The sequence below is a fragment of the Puccinia triticina genome, chromosome 1A, assembly GCF_026914185.1.
Source record: "Puccinia triticina chromosome 1A, complete sequence".
Lineage (NCBI taxonomy): Eukaryota > Fungi > Basidiomycota > Pucciniomycetes > Pucciniales > Pucciniaceae > Puccinia > Puccinia triticina.
This window is the reverse complement of record NC_070558.1, coordinates 4,485,006-4,497,975: the sequence shown is the minus strand read 5'-3', so window position 1 is coordinate 4,497,975 and position 12,970 is coordinate 4,485,006. Positions and strand designations below refer to the sequence as shown.

General features: G+C 45.5%; 1 protein-coding gene across 1 annotated transcript; it reads right to left on the bottom strand.

The window, feature by feature from the left end:
* Positions 1-5,257: 5,257 nt before the first annotated feature.
* On the bottom strand, positions 5,258-6,385 carry PtA15_1A516 (uncharacterized protein; the record flags this gene model as incomplete). The annotated part of the gene is made up of 6 exons (XM_053165552.1): positions 5,258-5,620; positions 5,701-5,719; positions 5,792-5,894; positions 5,978-6,055; positions 6,167-6,239; positions 6,323-6,385. 6 exons carry the CDS (start codon positions 6,383-6,385, stop codon positions 5,258-5,260), a joined length of 699 nt encoding a protein of 232 aa, XP_053016732.1.
* Between the last annotated feature and the right edge of the window lie 6,585 nt (positions 6,386-12,970).

The window sequence follows — 12,970 nt, the reverse complement described above, 5'->3', positions numbered from 1 at the left end:
GAACGGAATTGGTCTGGCGAACCATTTTCAAACGTTTGTGATCAGTAGGCATGCACAAACGTTCATGTCAACCAGTTTGGTTGTGTGAAACGTTGCAGAGTGGTTGAAAACGCCTGAAACGTTTTGTCGAACCGTTTCAAAACCTCAAACGTTTCTGGGAACCATTGGGCAACCAGAAACGTTATGAGTGACCATGTTTCAACTGGAAACGTTTCCGGGAACCACTTTACAACCGGAAACGTTCCCAGGGACTGTTTCAAACCCTGAAACGTTTGGGAACGGTAGCAAGATACTTTTCTTGCAGCCGTGGTGTACATCTTATGCTAACTTATCAAAGTGCCTCCCTCGGGGGAATTCTGGTGGGAACGGGGTGAGTTTTTTTGACACCAGGCAAATTACGCCATCAAATTTACGCTTACTTTGCTCTTATTCATTGGTCAATTCCTGGGACTTCAAACAATCTGTGGCTGGTGGTTCTTTGTCAGAATCATCCAGGACTACAGATTTGCTTGCCTTTTGTTTCTGGGAGGGAATGATCTTGAGTGTCAGCGGGCGCTCTCGCGTAGAGAGCTAGCTGGACAAAGGTGCAGTAAATATAGATGTATTTACTGCAAATCTAGATACAACTAGGAAAGAAGAAAAGGAGAAATAAAGATAAAAGGAATAGGATTATTTATGAGTTTTACTTTAAGTGTATTATTTGCTAGTCCAAATGGACTGGTTGAGCCGCAAAAGCTAGCCTCTCCTGATAGAAGTCTATAGGAGGTTAGATCACAGATAAGTATGTGATCTTATGGTTTCTTCCCGGCTATATTAGCGCGGATGGGTTATTACCAAAAAACCCAAACGTTTATATTTATAAAGATGTTTAGATTTTTTAAATGAGTTTAAGTATGATTGAGATAAGGAGAATAAGAATAGCGGAGTGACAATGAGATCACTATATGTAGTAGTTTAGATTGGAAGGTGAGAGCTTACGTGTAACGACCCGGTTTGGTTAGCATGACTTATGATGAGCGAATCATGCTGATTAATCCTTGAAGATTGTTAGATTGCAATGCAGATTCAATTGGCATTGGGATTTCTCCGATGAAAGTTGAATTACTTTATCATTTTCATTATCTATGATGTGTTAACCTTTCCAATGATGTCATCAGTTCTCTCGTTACTCTGTTGGTTTTATTGCTCTCTTTGGTTGTTCTTTCTCCCTCTTTCTTCTTTATTTTCCCATTGGGATATTCTTTGTTATAGTCCTTCTTCACATTATATTTTGTTATCCGAGAAATCTAAACTCTTGTAACTCTAAACTCAAAATATAATCTACATTTATATCATCATTGTGACCAAAGACCCTAAATCTTAATTATCCTAAGTTTACTAGGCAAGCATTTGGCAAACTATCCTCTTGGATAGTTTCATAGCCACTTATAGCAAACTGTTTAGTAGGCCAGGCTTCACATTACGGAGTTGATATCCTAGGCACTGTTCTCTAACAAGTACGGGTAGAAGAATATGGAGGTGCTGGACCGACATGTCGGACAGCTTTTTAGTTTCACTTTTTTTTTTAAAAAAAAAAACAAAACAAGAAAGAATATTTGTTACTGGGAGCAAAGTGGGAGCAAAGTAGCCCATGACCGCCTAGCTTGGTCCCTGTACAACTGTAGGATCCTATAAGCACTTCCGTGACAAGGGGCGCTGTAGATTCCAGCGTAATCACGTGCCAGCGGAAGTACAGGGAGGTGTGTACATAGTCCACTCAGTCCCTGCCTGCCCTTTTGCCCCCAGGAAGGAACCGTTAAACTTTCCACTAGTGCCTTAGTAATTGCTTCCTTTTGGGTTGCGCCTGCTCCCGGAGGACCCACTTTGCTAACCCCTCCTCCCTTACCAACGTTGCTCAGCCAAGAGATCCCTCTTGGGCAAGCTCTAGCCGAAGCAAGGCCCTTGGGAGGAACATTCTCAGCAGACCGGGGATCAAAACTCCCTCCAACCCACACAGAGTCTTGGGAAGCCCAACCGGCTTTTGGGACTCCCCAGGCGCCGCGGCACGGCGCCAAAACTGTGAGCAGAAGGATGTGTTACCCATGGCTCAAGCAAAAGAGACCAACCACCCGGTCCCCAGTGCGTCCAGGATTTTGAACCAGCTCATTGGTAGCCCTTGGGAAGCCAAGGTACTTTATAAACAACTTTCCAGGAGCCTTGGCGATCAAGTGGGCAACAATGAAATCTTGCCACTGGCTGGTAAGGTATGTACATGCAGCAGCATGCTCCTCAGTGATCTTGTTGGTGGGAACAGGTCTCCCTTGCAGAGTCCAGTTGACTCACAGAAGTTGAAGCCATTGGATTGGTCTCAATTCCTCAAATCAATGCTCTGTAATGCTGTTCTGACTCTCCTGGGCACCTAACCGACCCCCAATCAAGTCAGAGAGCAGCATGATATAGAGAGCACAATGTCAAAAGGCAGCATGTAAACAGCTTGACCAACTCTTCAGGGCACCTAACCGACCCCCTGTTGAATGATAAAGAAGTTGCCGAGAATGAGGGGGGAGTTGGAGGCTGGAGCGGGTTAAAACAGAAGAGGTATATATAGGAACCAGGCTGCTCACCTTACTATTACAGGATGTATAACAAATCCTGACACTGAAACCTGTTTGAGTACTGCTACACATGCATTATATAAATACATACACTGATACAGACAGATACTGATCCCACATGTTTGGTGGATGCTGGAAGCAGCAAGGAAAGATGGCTAGAGTCAAAATATGAAACATGACTGACAAGAATTTCTGGTTCAGAGCCATTTTTGTCTAGGAATGTTGACTCAGGCACCATGTTTGGCTAGGAATGACGGCTCAGAGCCATGGTGGCTATTTTTTTGGGCTAGAGGCGCCATCAGACCAACACCAAGATGGCTGGATTGTGCTCTGAAAGCATGACAATGGCTGCTTTGTCAGTTCATCTGTCCATTTTGTCGTGGATTTACTGGCATTTCACAAAAAAACATAAAATTGGCTGTTTTTGTTGGTCCAGCACCTCCATAGAAGAATGATTTCTCTGAGAATTCTATAATATGAAGAGTAGGAGATAATCTGAAGTCAATATTATTTTGATCTCATTCAAATAAGTCTAAAGAGTAAGGGCTAGTCAAATAGAGTCTATGATTTTGGGATACTAATAGTAACACTGAAATAAGTCTATCTGAGTAGCAGTCTTTACCTTGGTTTTGATATCGGAGTGAGATGTTGAAATAATTGTTTGATCTCTGATTCTCTGGGTTGGAGGTTCTCTCTCTTGTCCCTCAACGGTATAATATTTCTCTCTCTGCAACTCCAACTGTGCTCTCCTCATTGTGCAGCTCTAAGTTTTCCTTTAGGAGTTTCTTCTTTCTTTGTAATTTCATGAATATCTTTTATAGTGATTGTGGTTTTTAGTATTATTCATTTCTTATTCATTATTCATATCTTGAGTTCCGCGCCCGTGTGTTGCTCAATTAATTAATTATTGTCTTTTAGTTAATCCACTTTTGTAACCCTTTTGGACTTGTCAAAAGTCTCAAGGGTTGACATTGAGATTGGGCAGCAATGCTGGAGCCTGAGGATGGAGCTGGTGATCCTGAAACACTTCCTAGTGCTGCTGGCTGCCCTGGTGAATCTAACTTAACACAAGTTCCTCACATCAGGGGGGTTCACAATAGAATTTTAAAAAAACTTTGGAGCCCATCTCACCTTTATTACCAACCTTTTTTGAAAGATTGTTAAGCACATTTGGGTAAAGTTGTTCATGTATAAAGGCCTCAAAATGGGCTCTTAAGGTTTCTTAAAATTCAATTGTGAACCCGCCTATTGGGGGGGGGGGGGGGGGCTGGTACAGCCTGGCCAGGCTGTCATGGGCTGGCACAAAGCACCCCGGAGCAAGCCTCCAAAGGAGGGACTTAGGACTCATAGTCAATTTCTTGCAGCACATCCACCAAATGGGGCAGCCAGACCAGATGGCCAAATTACAGTGGCTCTACCATATGGCCGTTGGGGAAGTAAATTGATGCACACCATATGTAAAAATGACATCTGTACTCTTTACTCAACTTGTTAATGATTAATTTTGTTGACAAGTAGAGTAGTGCCAAGTGAAGCACTTTGTGCTGATCTTTGGTCAAAGGAAAATCAAAATGTATTGTCTCTTGGCCAACCAGATTGGTTTCAGCTGGACGCTTTTGTGTACATAAAAGGGTCCAGATGGCCTAGCGCTAACCATCACCCACGGAAGCTTGGTGTCTCCCCTGCAACAACATAGTATAATCACTTCGAAGAGAGTGATGAGTCCGGTGTTCAAATCCCAAATACATGTATAAAAAATTTTCAATTTCAACACCCTTTACCCAATTGAATCAACCTGAAAAACGGTTGCACCCCATCCACCCCACAAAACCCACATCACAACTCATTCTCCCTAGTTGTTAAGATTACCACATCCTCTACAGAACTTGGCCCCATAGAAACAAGTACTGAAAAAAACAAACTACAAACATAAATAACAAAAATGCTTGTAGGTAGATAACATCATATTCATAGTGTGCAATGCCAAAGGCAAAATTACACTTTAAAAAAAAAAACGGCCGCGTGGCATGCGACCCTGTGCGGCAAAATAAAGATGGCGTGAAATCTTGCAGGTTTTGTCCGCTCGCGCTTCTGCGGAGGTGCCAGATTGCACGGGAAGTGGTCCAGTGCTCCCAATGTCCTGCAATCTCGGGTGTTATTTTCTGTGAAGACTTGAGGGTCTTTTTCAAGCCCCTTGGTTTATCTTTGAATGAGCAATCCAAGCACCTCAAACAGATCGATAAATTTACACAGGGACAAATGACATGTCAAGTCAGGTGTCTCAAGAAGCGCCGGGTATGAATTCCATATCAGCAGCAATGTTTTGCCGAAATCTGGTGTATTTGTGTTGTTTCTAGCTTGATGCAAGAAGACTGACTGAATTGTAAGGGTACTCACCCAAATCAAAGGTGATACCACAACGCTCAACAGTGACGGGCTCGAACCAAACATGGTTAATCCAGCGTAAAAAGGTTTCGTAACAATAATCAATCAATCAAAGAAAAACGCGTAGGTAGGGTGTCGTGAACAGAAAAGCAAATCAAATCAAGGTTACAACAAAAAGGACGAGGGAAGAGACGATCCATGTGCAAATCTTATGAAAAGAAAGTGCATGCGATCCAGCTTCAGAAAAGGACGGGAAAAGGGGCTGAGGGCTGGGACTTTCAAAGAAAGAATGCGGTAGACAAGAGACCGATGACAGCGAAAAGTGAGTGAGGGGCGGTAGCGATAGCGGCGCTGTTCTGAGGCTTGGCAGAAGTTGAGTTAGTTGAACCAGCGTTGACGGGTTGCTTAGACTGGGTTGTTGAAGATGTGTTGTTCTTAGAGGCAGAAGCGGAGGTGGAGGTGGTATTGGTGGACGCCGGGGCAGCCGGGGCAGTTCCGTTAGTAGTCGTGTCAGCGTTCGGGTTCCCACCGGCGGCGATGATGTACGACTCAACGCTACCCGGACCAGAGGCGGGCGTGTTGACTCCAAGAACCATACCCTTCTTGCATTGGTCATCGACCGACGAGAAAAAGTAGAGCGGCTATAGAACGGTTGAAGCAGAAATAAGCTTGTGGTCACCACATCAGTCATTCGGATCTCAGAGAGGGAAAATCCACTAACTTTGTCGTCCTTGACTTGGCTGATTGATTTAACAAATGCGGGAAGAAGATCAGTCAGTTTCAGTTTATTCCGGCAGCAGAAAGTTGCTTACAAAGTCATGGTTGGTGCTTGACCGGCGTTTTCAGGGCCAGTAGTCTTTGGTCCACTGTCGAAACCACCGCCCATTGGCTTGCAAGGCGCGTCGTACGTGCCCTCTGAAGAAAGGCAGAAAGAAAATTAGACGAATTGTTTCTTGTGTCCGAAGCTTGAGGGTTAAATTTCTGCGGTCAAAGCTTACGGGTGACACTGTAGGTTCCGGTGGCAGGGTTCTGGATGTAGGACGGGATCAACCAGCTGAAGGTTATGGTGTCGCCAGCTTTGGAAATTCAGACGTATTGTTGTTGTTTTATAACGTGTTAGATTGAACCGAGCAGGGAAGAGTCATTGGGGCTGATTGATTCTGGTGGTGAGAGAACCAGTGGCTTACCGGCTGGGACGATTCGGTTAGGGTCGAGCCCGGTTCCTACTTGACCGGTGATTTGAGAGATCCCGACGGTCACCTACCCACGTAAAATGTTAAGCCAATGTGATGAGTAGCTGACGACCGAGGAGAAAGACCTGATTGTACTGGTCATGAGCTTACACGAAAGTCTGAAGCCATGGCCACCCCGACTGATGCGAAGACGGTTAGGAGTTGCGTGTTCATGGTGATATCAAGATAATTGGGCTGGTTATAATAGGTAGAGCCAATAGGTGGGTTTGATGATAATGATAGGATGTGATTGTTGGGTGCAGTGAGATGGAAGGAAGGAAGATGGATGGATTATGGCTGGGATGTATAAATATTTGGAAATGGTGAAGAGGTGGAGAGCTGGAGTGCTCAAAGTGGACGGATTCGAAACGGAGGAGCTGGAGGAGGGCAGTGGGCCTTACGTAATCCGGGTCCAAGCTTTGTGCGCTGACACCACAGCAGCCCCGAAGAGAATTTTCACGAATCCACCGCTTCCAAAGACTCTCGGACTTCAAAGGCATGAGACAAATTCCGGTCCGTGTTCCTGTCATCTCTTCCTCAAGCCGGCTGTCGATCCCCGCGGCAAGGTCACGTAAGGAACCAATCGAACAAATACTTGGGCGGGAACTTGTAGGTCTGTAGCCGTGCCCGTGACACCCGGCCACCGGCTCCAAGATTCACCCGACCCTCGCCCTCCCAACGGGCTTGGGCCTTCTCCTCGTTTCAGGATTCTCCGCCCTTCCGGCGGGCTCCGACCTCACCCTCGCCTTGGCAACAGCCCCGGGTATTCTTACGACCGGCGCCTCCGCCTCAAGACGACGTTGGCGCCCCTTCCTACATTTCTTTCCTCCTTACGTGCTTCCATGTGTGGGCTTTAGGCCCGTTTCATTCATTGTATCCCGGCTTGTCCCTAAGATACCACGCCGGTTACTCCCTTTTCTTCTTGTTACGCCACGAGCCTCTCAGGGCTCTCCCTGAGGGAGCGCCCCTCTTGTCTACGATATCTCATGATAGCCGCAGGGTATAAAGAGACCCTGCTGGCCCGTTGTTTTCCTCCTCACTCATCTACCTAGTACAAATTACATACGTACCCATTTGAGCTTTCACACTCCTTACACGTGCCATTTCACACAGCTTTCACCTGTCCCGCGTAGCCTATAGCCCACCCAGCTATAGGTCAGGGCACATATACCCTTCATGTGTTGTTTTTTTCTTTGCCCCCAGTCGTCTCCTTACCCTGATCCAATCCAAATTTCCTTCGCTGGCTGTCGTATTCAGGTCCAGCTGAAGATGAGTGCTTGTTCCTTGGGTTATAAATCCGCTGTTGGCGCACGTTCTCGGAAAGTTTACAGCCGGGTCTGTCCGCACGCAAGATTTGTTGATGAATATTATTCCTCAACTTATCGAATGAAACATGCCAACTTGCAACCTCACAAACTGATCAGCAAATGATTCAAAATGGATTGAATTGGCTATTAATTTGATTCTACTTACAACACTTTCTTGAGACCCTTGACTTGAAAGGATGTGGGACGCTACATAGATTTTTGCATCAAGAGAGGGGAAAATGTATTTCCTTGGAGCGAAGGAAATGTCTTTGATCTTCAACCATTTACGTTCATCGACACTCTTGAGACTGGCTGATGCCAATCAATAGTGCGATCCCCCGATAGGTTGATCTGCGCTAACTGAGAACCAGAGAGCAGGATATTCTACTCCAGGATAGGAGGCATCCTAAAAGAAAGAAAGCAAATCAGAGTTTACACACATCGGAAGACTGCTGTTTTTCGTTATCGATTCATCCGACTTTTGTAGTACAAGGCAACATCAGCCAAGTGCAGCCGAACCATGCCTTTTCATCTTCAGCAGATCGTCAAGCTCCTGCCGCCGTAATGCAGAATGCCACTTGGGTTTGAATAATCGAAAAAAGATAGTTGAGAGTACGGGGAAGTTCGGATACGACCGATGCCAGCTGAGCCTATTACCAGAGCCTTTGGCCATGGAACATTAGTCTTGATGTCCCCGCTTGTGAGGATAGGATAAGGTGTTACGGTCTGCACACATACCAAACAGACTTCCAAGACTCATGAGCAATGAATACTATGGATTGAAGACATCTTTCGGGATATATTCCCAGTCAACAGGTCAAGAACTCTTGGCTGAACCCGCAGAGATTTCAAAGGGTCAATATCACCGCACAAGCGCCAAAAACTCTTAACAGGATACGGATGCCTAGGAGGAAGAGGTGGTGATTGTAAAGCAACCGAAGTAACGAAAAATGGCAAGGTCGAATGAGACCCAGGAGAAAATGGAACAATTAGTCAGGATATCCTTCAGGTATGTCGTCACTCCGCTGTGGAACTGAGAACACGCACCTTTGAGTTCAGCTGGCCATCATTTCTTGAAAGGCAGTTATAACCAGAGATACATAATTAAATGCGAATGTTATGTGCGGGTGTTGTTCAAAGTGGTTAGGCGGACAGGCCCGCATATTTGATGCAATGAAGACTGCTTCACTTGTTACGCGTTCCTCTGATGCTACGAAGACCCGGAAACTCCATTAGCACGTCCGAGTAAAAGTGAGACGGGAGTTCGTTGCCGCTCCTAAGAGAAGATGAAATCGTGACTCACATATGCCATCTGACGCGTCCCACGAATGAGAATAGCAGAAGAGTGATTGTTCCTTCGCTTCCCATTGAATTCCGTTGGGATACGTTGTCAGAGAAGAGCTTCGAATAACATCAGGCTCAGCGAGTAACGTTCTGTTCGGGACGTATTGCAGATATTGACTGCTGAGCCAACTTCGAGAAGGAAAGCCAATATAATGAAGCTGAGCATGGATGTACACTGCGTTGGATAGGCCCAGGTGAGAAACATGCAGCTCAGGCGGGATATCTCCCCTGGTAAGCGGAAATGAGAAAAAAGGAACTTCAGTTAGTTGCGGCTACATAATATGAAGAGGAGAAGAAGACTCACATACACAATCCAACGCGTCCAATTTCTGGCATTAATTGAGAATGAGCCATTGATGTGCACCTCAGGTTCATACGCTTTGTGTTCTCAAAAGGAACATTAGAAGTCATCAAAAACTTGTAACAGTATTCGGAGTATATAACTTGCAGACACAAACTGCTAGCGCAAGCCTAAAGCCACCTCAGTCGGCGAAGAGAACGGAAATGGAGAAGATTGTGCACTTGGCGTGCGCTATCGATGAATCAGAATTAAAAGTGCTGCTTGAACAAACAGGTTGTCCGTAGCGCTATGAATCATCTATCACTCTGATTGGACGCAATGATCGCATTGAAAAATTTTCATGGTTCATCAGGGTGCGACCTGCTCCCACTAATGAGATTGTAGAAATTGAGATAGAAACTCGATCCATCTAGTTGATGGTAATGGTTCCAGAGAGTTGTGATGACATTCGGCGAAATCGAGAATCAAGAGAACCAATCATGACCAGTAGACCATGGTTCACGCTGCATGGTATGAAGTCGCCATGAAGAATAAAACCAAAAGGAATGGACCGTGAAGGAAACGTCGATGCATCAAGATCAAGCTATTTCAACCTGCGACATTGAAGTGACTGTCTGTAGTCACGTTCTGCAAGCGTTTCACGACCAGGTTTGCAAAGTCGTGCTCAAAGAAGTTGCGGACGAGTACTTCCATGGAAGTAGCGACTAGCGATTCAAATTGTTGTCGAAGAGGGACAGCGATTGAAGTCTGTCACGGGCCGACTAGTTCTGTCGAGCATCAAAGATAAAGGATAGGAAAGGCGAAGATGGTTGGGAGGATGAAGCAAGCAAAGAAAGGAGTAAGAATTTCGGGAGGGGGAGAGGGTGAAGGTTAGTCTTGGGATCGGGGGAAGACGAAGCTGATTGGCATGAAGTCTGAACAGACAGACTGTCTGACTGACTCCACCTTTTATATGCCAAATCAAACGCGGAAACAATCTCTGGTCACCATGGAGATTACTGACGCGGCCAAGCTCAGCACGCTATTTATGTACCTTACATAGGCTCAAAACAAAGGATAGATTGCTTGTCTGGTGCGTTCTACTTCAGCCTACTCGATGTTTAACCTTCCGCTGACCCATATTCTCTCTTTTTTCAGGTTCCTCTGTGCTACACGAGGCACCAAAGAGTTCCTCCTGCTAACAAAATTCCGATACATACAACTGAATTGCCCTGGGGCCGCCGCCTGCATATTCATATTAGCAACAGTGATGATTTATCATTGGAGCCTCGAAACCTGGCCTGTTAGAAAGCTTTTGGATTCCTGGACAGGGCGCAGCAATCGACCGATTCGGTTTGATGAATGAGTAGGATGTCTCCCGTCATGAAACTCACAAATCCCAGCCAATTTGCGCTCTCAGGATGGCGGACTGGTTCTTTTCTCATCAGCCAATAAACCACCACGGTTGAATAACTTCATGGCAGGCATGCGTCGATCGGAAGGCGTTTCAATCCATGAACTAGACTGACAGCACCTATTATCTACAGTCCAGGCTCCAACGCACACAAGAGGTGCTCCGCCATCCACATTATCTCGTCACAACCGTTCCACGATGGGAATAGCTCTGTAAGCCCGCCTTCAAGTTCCATTGAATCAAGATAACAAATTTATATGTACCGATTTTTGCCTAAAACACCTCATTCTGGGTTCGAATTTTTAGAGATAATTTGAGTACACACATGAACATGATGTATGGCTTATGGAGAGGTGAAACTTCTGATTCTTTATTCGACAATAAGCGCAACAGAAATAATCAATTGGGGGATAAAGCTTGGGTAATCAGGGGCTGTAGGTGGGTGTAGAGTCGATGGGTGTAGAGTCAGCCGACCTCTATCACTTACTGTGGTTCAGCGTTGTTCACATTTTTGGCAGGTGTGTTTCTTCAAGGTAAATCAAGGCTCCCAAATGGAGGAGTATATCGTTGATTGTGATTGACCGCAAACAAGGATTAATGCATGCCAAAAGAGCCAGGACCGAAAAAACTGTTCCAATCCCAGGGGCAGGTTTGTCCTACAACCATTCATAGGCGGTCCACTTATCTTGATGTTGTCTAACCTTTGGCATCGGGAGTTGCCAGCCAATTGTTTGGCAGTTTTACCCCGTCGTTATACATTCCACCGGCTTGCCATAGCAACTGCTCCTTAACCAGTCCCAAGTGCCAAAAGTCACTCAAGGGTCAAGGTTGGAGGATTGAAAATTAAAATCTCTAGTTTCCAAAAATCCCCCTTGTTGTGGGCAAGTAATACTTTTTGTGGGTATTGTTTTGATGGCTTGCCAAAGGTGCTTCAAAGTCAGGTTTGTTACAAACCCCTGTTCGAGAATCACATCATGATCCCCACTGGGCAGGTGTTCCTCACGATCTCTATAGCCTTCCACACCCGAACTTTCATGCTCCGAGGTAATCTTGCACCGAGTTCGTTCCACTGACAGTATTTTCAATCAAACTTCACAAACCTCAAATATTCTGGAAGATTGCGCACATGACGTGTTTCAGGCATGCAATTGCGTCTTACACTGCTGGATATATGTAGCCAAAAAAAGTCAGTTACGTCATACAAAATGTGCCTCGATAGCTCAGTGGTAGAGCGTTCCACTCGTACTCGATCATGTCCGCACGGATTCATGGAAAGGTCTGGTGTTCAATCCACCATCGAGGCATCACATTTTTGCGCGCTGGATCAGCAATCGCAACTACAGTAATTTTTTTCTACATAGAATCCCAATCTCCGTTGAGGTGGTGGTGATCTGTGGCAATCGTTTAGACAGACTTTTTCTGCACAGTACCTTGGCTTACATGCATATATTCATGAATTAATTAGAACTAGCTTATTTTATTATGAACACGGTCTCATTGGCATGAACTGATCTTTTGAAAGTCCAGCGGCCGGCAAATGAAAGACATCGAGAGGAGGTGTAAGTCCCCTCGACGACTGTCTGACCAGACATCGAGAGGTGTTACTCCCCTCGATCCCTTCTTAGATGAAACTTGCCCATTACTCAAGTCGTTAATTGGTAAATTCACTCACAAACGGGGATAAGGGACAGACGCATGATCGTGCTTCGTTCGCCGCTCGTCATGACATCCTGCGAGCAGTGACAATAATGACAAGCGGACTCAGATGCAGCAAAAACTGCGCCGTCGGGGATTCGAACCCCGGACTAAAGCTAATTCTCATGGAAGGCTTCAATGCTAACCACTACACCAACGGCGCCGATACCCCCAGCCCGGCTGGCAGGTAACCATACGTGTCTTGGTACAGGCGATGCTTGATTTATGTTTCCAAATTTTCTTAAAACTCTAGATGGATGGATTTTCTGATCATTGCCTCATTCACAAGAAATGTAAGTTTAAAATGCATCATACTACTGACGGTGCATTGAAGTACCTGCCTGAAAATACTTGGGTCAATCTAAATGCACGCCAAAAAAGTGGCGTGCACGCCTGTACGCCAAAATAAATGGCGTACAGGAGCAGTGCACGCCATTTGTTTGGCGTGCGTAGCCCTGCACGCCAAAAATACTCTTTTTTGGAAGAATTTTGGCGTGCACAAACCCTCCACGCCATTTTTTTTGGTGTACAGGCTTTGCACGCCACTTTTTTGGCGTGCATCTAGGCAAAAAAGTGGCGTGCACCATTTTGAATGCAATTTTTTTGGCGGGAACAGTTGCGCACAACAAAATAGGGTGTGACCACTGCGGCCCAATGACATATGCCATGTACTATTCATAGTGCCTCTGCCAAGCTCTGCGCTATGAATAGTGCCCGCG